The 6,507-nt window shown below is 30.9% G+C and overlaps 1 protein-coding gene across 1 annotated transcript; it reads right to left on the bottom strand.

Moving 5' to 3' along the window:
• Positions 1 to 304: 304 nt before the first annotated feature.
• LOC145017552 (saposin B domain-containing protein) lies at positions 305 to 2,851 on the bottom strand. Its single transcript, XM_078975563.1, has 6 exons — positions 2,733 to 2,851; positions 1,846 to 1,955; positions 1,502 to 1,689; positions 1,120 to 1,317; positions 907 to 966; positions 305 to 688 (listed from the first exon to the last, which is right to left on the bottom strand). The coding sequence occupies exons 2-6, from the start codon at positions 1,952 to 1,954 to the stop codon at positions 554 to 556; spliced, it is 690 nt and encodes a 229-aa protein (XP_078831689.1). The 5' UTR covers position 1,955; positions 2,733 to 2,851; the 3' UTR covers positions 305 to 553.
• Between the last annotated feature and the right edge of the window lie 3,656 nt (positions 2,852 to 6,507).

The raw sequence follows: 6,507 nt of genomic DNA, 5'->3' as shown, positions 1-6,507 counted from the left end.
TTTTGGTTATGCTGGAGATATAAAATCACCAAAATATTATCGAACCTATCAAAATGGTCTATAAAGAGTTTGTAAGTGTTTTTTTTTTTTAATGACGTTTGACAACTCCATGACATCACAACATAGAATAACATCATAAGTTTGACAACTAATCATAAACTCAAAACATAGCGAAAACAACAAAACTGTTTGAAAATCAAACTATTTTGTACGTTTGTACATATACACACATTAAACATCATATAACAACACATAGTAAAACATTTCTTTATAACTCAGAAAACGCTATAAACTCATGTCAATATAACCATGAACAAGGTGATCTTTTTTAAAACAAGTCATCATATCACACAAACAATAAGAAAAATGTTTTACTTACAAGGTTGATACTTGATAATGAAGTAATTCTCCAGTTTGAATTTAAAGTTTTCTGAATGAATTTACAAAGTATAATTATATATATATGACAAATTGTGGAGAAAGACAATAATACCCATTCCAGGAATCACAAGATGTCAAGAAGATCATCAACCCCATTTCATTTCTTGCATTTTCAGTTGTCTGAAATCAAAGGAACCTGTTCATAAGAATCACAAGCATGAAGCTTGCTGCATATGTCTTCTTTCTCCAAAAACTGCTCTGCATTTGCAAGAATCAAAGGCGCATATTCGAATACCAATGATTTACACTGAAAAAAAAAACACAACATTTCATCAAATTAAGTTATAAATCATCCAATTGTTTATAAAAAAGAATACAAAAATGAGCCATTAAAGTGTTTCTTTGGGAAAAATTATGGAAATTTGCAAAAGAAAACGGATCACAATGTTTCAACAAGTCGAGTATTCTTTTAAAAAAAAGACTAAAAGAATAAAAAGTTTTATATAAATTGGAAATTTATCAAACCTTTGGTAAGTACTTCTCCACAGATTTGCATTGTTTCAAGAGCAATTCCAAGATTTCCAACTGAAAAATAACCAAAAAAAAAAAATAATGAATGATTTCATTGCAAGTTTTTCCAAACATGGTAAAAATCTTTCAAGATGAATTATTTTTAAAAGTTGGATGGTTTTAATAAAGATTTTTATAAGTAAAATGCCGAAATTAGAAGATCAATACCTGATTATCTGGATCTTTTAACAAAGAAACAGCTTCTGAAACAGCTAAATGACAAACATCACAACTATTTTCTGAGAATTCATGAGCATAAGCAACAAATTCTTTGCAAAGTCCAACTCTTCCACAAAAGTCTTCAGGTTTAACAGTTGAGATTTCAAGGAAAAATAGAGGAGCATAGTAATCTACTAAAGTGATACACTGCAATAAGAAACAAATCAAATGAGAAGGGCATTTTTCGTCTTTTGCACATGCGAGAGAACAAGAGCAAGTTCCTATCCCTTTTCCTATTTGCCCTTCTTTTTTCCTCTCGTGTTGAAATTAATGAATATTGTGAAATTTGTTGTTGGAAAGGGTAAAACGGTCAAATAGTTAAAAAGCAAACCTGTTTCTTTAATGACTGTAATTTATCGCAAGATTCGTGAAGAATGGAGATGATTTCTGTTTGGGTTTTGTTTTGTTCAAGGTAAAAGAGAGCTTCAGAAGCGTATTCTTCACACAAAGTACACAAATTGTCATTTTTGCCCTCGTTTCCCAAAACTCCAAATCTCTTTGCAGCCTTTGATTGCAAAACTACAAGGATAAATAACGTGTTATTTCAAAAACCTTATAAAAGACTCGATTTCATAAAATTAAAGTATGGATGTTTAATTTGGCTTATTGTAGAAAGCATAACTTAATACAGAAAATCAGGAAATTATAAATAAATAAAATGATTAAAGGAAATACCTGAAATTGCAGAAACCTTGTTTCTAAAGGTAGAAGTCAACTCTCTAGCATCACATACCAAGCCAACAGCTAGCAAAAAAACAAAGACTAGACCAAGTTTTCCACCCATTCTGTATGAAGGGTAAAATGGTCATTTACTCTCTTGTTCAGATTGTTCATTTTAGTCTAGAAAGAAACAATATTCGTTCATACAACACTTCTGCCATACAAACATCATTTATCTATAACAAAATAAAACAAAAATATTATACGACCCTTGGTTTAAAAAGGTCATATTTGACTTTTGAACAACAAAGTAGTTGCTTTTTTTTATAATAGGCGTAAAAGGTTTATACATCATTTTTACACCAAATAATTAACGTTCTTATTTAAAAATAAAGTGTTCTAGTTTCATGAGGTTCATGGAGTATTGAAATTTGATAATGATTTTTTGAGTTTAAACCAAAAGATTGTTGATATCACGTTAAATTATCAAATATAATCACAATTGAAAAACTAAAATATATGTGTGAATTTTGAGTTCGAAAGGAGCTACGATAGAATTTCATACAATCAACCACAAATACTTAAAATTGGAAGTCAAGAAATTTTAAAATTTACAATCGATCGGCTAAATACTTAAAATTGCGAAGTCAAACCACACGTAGAATACAAGAACCCTAGAACCCTAGCTTTAGTTCTTGATCTGTTTTTTTCTTGAAGACCAAAACTTTGATCGTAATTCATAAGAATAATAAGAGCCAATAAATCATAGATCATAGTATGAATAAGAACCCATGAATCTTAAGCGAAAAAACCAGCTACAGATACAAAAAACAGCCCTAATTTCTATCGAAATTCATCGTCAAAAATCAAAATTAACATGTATTACAAGAAAAAGGCTATACCTTGAGTAAGAAACAGAGATAAAGAGTCGAAAGTCGAGTGGGAGAGAGATGATATATTGGTTAACCAAGTTTTTGGCTTTGAAGTAACGTGATAATTCGATAGATCATCAAAGGGATTGTCGCTCACATATAGAAGGAAAGTCTCCCCCCACCAATTGTTGTCTCAAATGTGCTGATTTTGGTCCTTTATCTTTCACTATTTACAAATTGCATCTTTTATGTTAAGAAAACTACCATTTTGACCCTTGATTTCTACTTCCACTAATATTTCATAGGACCTAACTAATTAACTATTATCCAACCCTTCAAAACAATTAAATCTAACAATAACCTAAGAAAATTATAAAAAGCTAAATCATTAATTTTATTTGGTTAGCTGCTGACAATAAAAATAATTGTTTTATCTTTATAGATCTTTCATTTTTATATTTTGATACCTTTTTATTTACTTCTTTTTACTATAGCTGTGCATGGGTCGGTTTTGGACCCAAACCCAACCCAACCCATAAATGGTTGGTTTTTGGTTTTCAGAACCCAATATGATCGGTTTCTGATCGGTTCGGTTTTTTGGGTTCTGAGATCGGTTTGGATGGTTTTTCGGTTTCTTGGGTTCAACCCATATACTCATGGTTTCTGGCTTTAAACCCATGGGTTTTTGGTTCAAATCCATTTTCCAAAAATAAAGCAAGAAGTCAAATACTTCAAAAAAAACACTAAATTGAAGTTAAATACTTTAATAAACATGAGTCTATTATAAGTTACAATCAAAGCCCCAAATAGTCTATTACAACAAAAACACAATCAAGTATGGGTCGGTTTCTTGGGTTTGATGGATCGGTTTCTTGGGGCGGTTTGTCGGTTTTAAGTATGGGTCGGTTTCTTGGGTTGGATGGGTCGGTTTCTAGGTAAAAACTGAAACCGAACCCGACTTTTCAAATTTTAGAAAATTCAAACCCTAATCGTCAGTTTTGCTTCGGTTTCGGTTTTTTCGGTTTCGGTTTCGTCGGTTTTCGGTTTCTTGGTTTGGATTTGCTCACCCCTACTTTTTACAGTAAAAACCAGTATTGTAAAAATCATGATTATCCTTAGGGGTTACTCGACCGACTAGATAACGCCTAGCAATTAATCTTTGCATATACAATGATTGAAATTTTAATACTTCAAAATTTTTTATCTTAATAGAAACCATTTGATCAATGATTAGTGTTGTAATGATCATATTAACTTCTTTTGTTATGATATTAATTATATTTACAAACTTTATTTTGATATTAATTAAAATTAATCTTTTAAAATTCAACAAATTGACAATTAATGGTCTCTGATTAATCTGTGCATAGCTGATTAATCTCTTAATATCAATCTACCGACTAACTAATATTGAACGTTTTTTACAACCTTGGTAAAAACTCGTGTTTACATTAAAACACTAAAAAATTCAGTTCATGTCACCTTTTGAATGATTATGGATATGTTGGTCATTATTTGTCACAAAAAGGCAATAAATTTATGAAAATGGATAAAACGAAATTCCAATAGAAGAATAAGGGCCAAAATAGAACTTCTGGACCATAAAGGATGGACGGGATAATTAAGGAAGATTCGTGTGATTAACAAATACGAAATATCAGAAGCAACAAATGGATAAATACAAGAATTAGAATATTATCCAATTATTATTGATATTTGAAAATATCCTTTATTTTTTTTTTTCATATAAATTCTTACCCAATTAAGGGGATGTTTGATAGGATCTGAATTATTAAGATCTGAATTTTTAAGAGACCTGAATTTTTAAGAGGGTCTGAATTTTTAGGATCTGAATTTTTAACATGTTGTTTGGTTGGAACTTCTGAATTTTTGTGCTAAACTATAAAATGATCATTTTACCCTTCTATATTAATTTTTGTTGAATTCAATATTCTGTTTTATAAATAAATAACCAAATCAACTTCTTAAATAATTATAAAAATAAATATAAACACCATATAAAATCCAAATTAAACATAAATAAAAAATTAACACAAATCCAAATCAAACATAAATATTTTTAAATTGAAAAAAATCATAATAAATCCAAATAAAATCTTACAAATTTAATTTTAAGCATCTTAAAATATTTGTAGCATTGAATTCAATCTAAAATCAAAATGGAATCTTGCAAATGGTCAACAACAATCCTTGAAGGAATTTATAACCTTCTGCTATAATAATTGGATGAATACCATGTTCTAATAGCCCTCATCTTGTTCTATAATAATTGGATGAATACCATGTTCTAATAGCCCTCATCTTGTTCTAGAAGTGCACCAGCCATAACAATAACTCTTGTTCAACCATCAACTTACGAATTTGATTGTCAACACCCATTTGATCCAAGATTGTTGCATTATTGATAATCTATGTTGAAAACCTCAATCCAGTTTTATTATAGCCATGTTACATAACATAGAATAGAAGACCAATCAATGAAACCCTAATAAACAATTACAAGTAAAAGAATTCATGAAAAATACTTGTTAAAAAAATCACTCCACCCTCTAAACCTTAGGATCTTTAAATTACCACATATCTCTATATTCTTCTCCCCTGCAAATATAATTGTAGCTACATATTACATCTCAATTTCATGAATTGAACAAATAAACAAACAATTTCATCATATGTGGAAGAGATAAACAAACAATTTCAGCAAACAAACAATTTAGTAGCAAACGAACGTTTTCAGCAGAAAATAATAAGAAAATCAACCATTTCATCATGATTTCACGCCATATTTTCCTCAATTTCTTCATCAGCAAAAAGGCACAAGGAACCAGGAGCTATGATTTACGATGATGGGCACCAGAGATGTGTTGAGAGATCTGTTGTGTGATGGAAATCGATTTCAAATCCGGAGAAGAAAAGCTTACCAGGCGTTGGAGTGGCGGCCCTGGCAGAGGAAAGCAAGTGGTCGGGGTGGGGTTCGATGAGTAACAGAAGAAAAAGCACGTACCTTGATCGAAGACGGCAACGAGGAAGGAACAGGCGGAGGCGGAGGCGGAGGCGGCGAGGGCGGGGGCGGTCGGAGTGCGAGGGGAAGAAGGAGGCGGCGACGGCGGTCGGAGTACGAAGGGAAGAAGGAGGCAACGATCTGCGCGGAGAGGGGGGAGGATAATGAAGTGGTTATGGCTTCCAGAAAAATAGGATACGTACGTTGAGAACAAGAGGAGGCATGCTTTATCAAGGGGCATACAAGTCTTTCTTTCTTTTTCAGATACGGGTAGAAATCTGAATTTTTAAGAGGTAATTTTTCAATTAAGAGGTTTTTTATAAGAGGCTACCAAACATGCTATATCTGAATTTTTAAGAGGTAGCCTCTTAATTTTTCAATTAAGAGGTAAACAAACAACCCCATGATGACATGTATTATATTATTAAACTAAGGAGAAATTAAAGTGATTCATATCTTTTATGCATACAAATATTCCTACCTACTAACATTATTACAAACGACAACATTCTATATTTTTTTAACTATCCCATTAAGAGTTTATTAAGAATATATCAAATCAAATTAATTTGAATGGATGAATAATGACACGTGTCATCATAGTAGTGGGTAGAAATATTTGTTGACATAAAAAATAAGAGACAATTTAATTTTTCGTATACTAAAATAAGATATCATTAAATGAATATTAAATGTTACACGTGTCACTATTTAATTTGGTAGAAAAATTTATCGTAACAAAAAATAGGAAAATATTTAATTTCTCTTTGATCAAATTAGTAG

This window comes from Lactuca saligna, chromosome 9, assembly GCF_052625555.1.
Source record: "Lactuca saligna cultivar CGN05327 chromosome 9, ASM5262555v1, whole genome shotgun sequence".
NCBI classification, from domain to species: domain Eukaryota; kingdom Viridiplantae; phylum Streptophyta; class Magnoliopsida; order Asterales; family Asteraceae; genus Lactuca; species Lactuca saligna.
This window is presented reverse-complemented; position numbering and strand designations above follow the sequence as displayed.

What these genes read in the sequence shown, in the direction of transcription:
- LOC145017552 (XM_078975563.1), bottom strand. Translation starts at nt 1,954, where the DNA reads ATGGGTGGAAAACTTGGTCTAGTCTTTGTTTTTTTGCTAGCTGTTGGC. An exon ending in TAAAAGATCCAGATAATCAG is followed by an intron (nt 967 to 1,119) that starts GTATTGATCTTC and finishes GTTATTTTTCAG; the next exon opens with TTGGAAATCTTGGAATTGCT. An exon ending in TGGAGAAGTACTTACCAAAG is followed by an intron (nt 689 to 906) that starts GTTTGATAAATT and finishes TTTTTTTTTCAG; the next exon opens with TGTAAATCATTGGTATTCGA.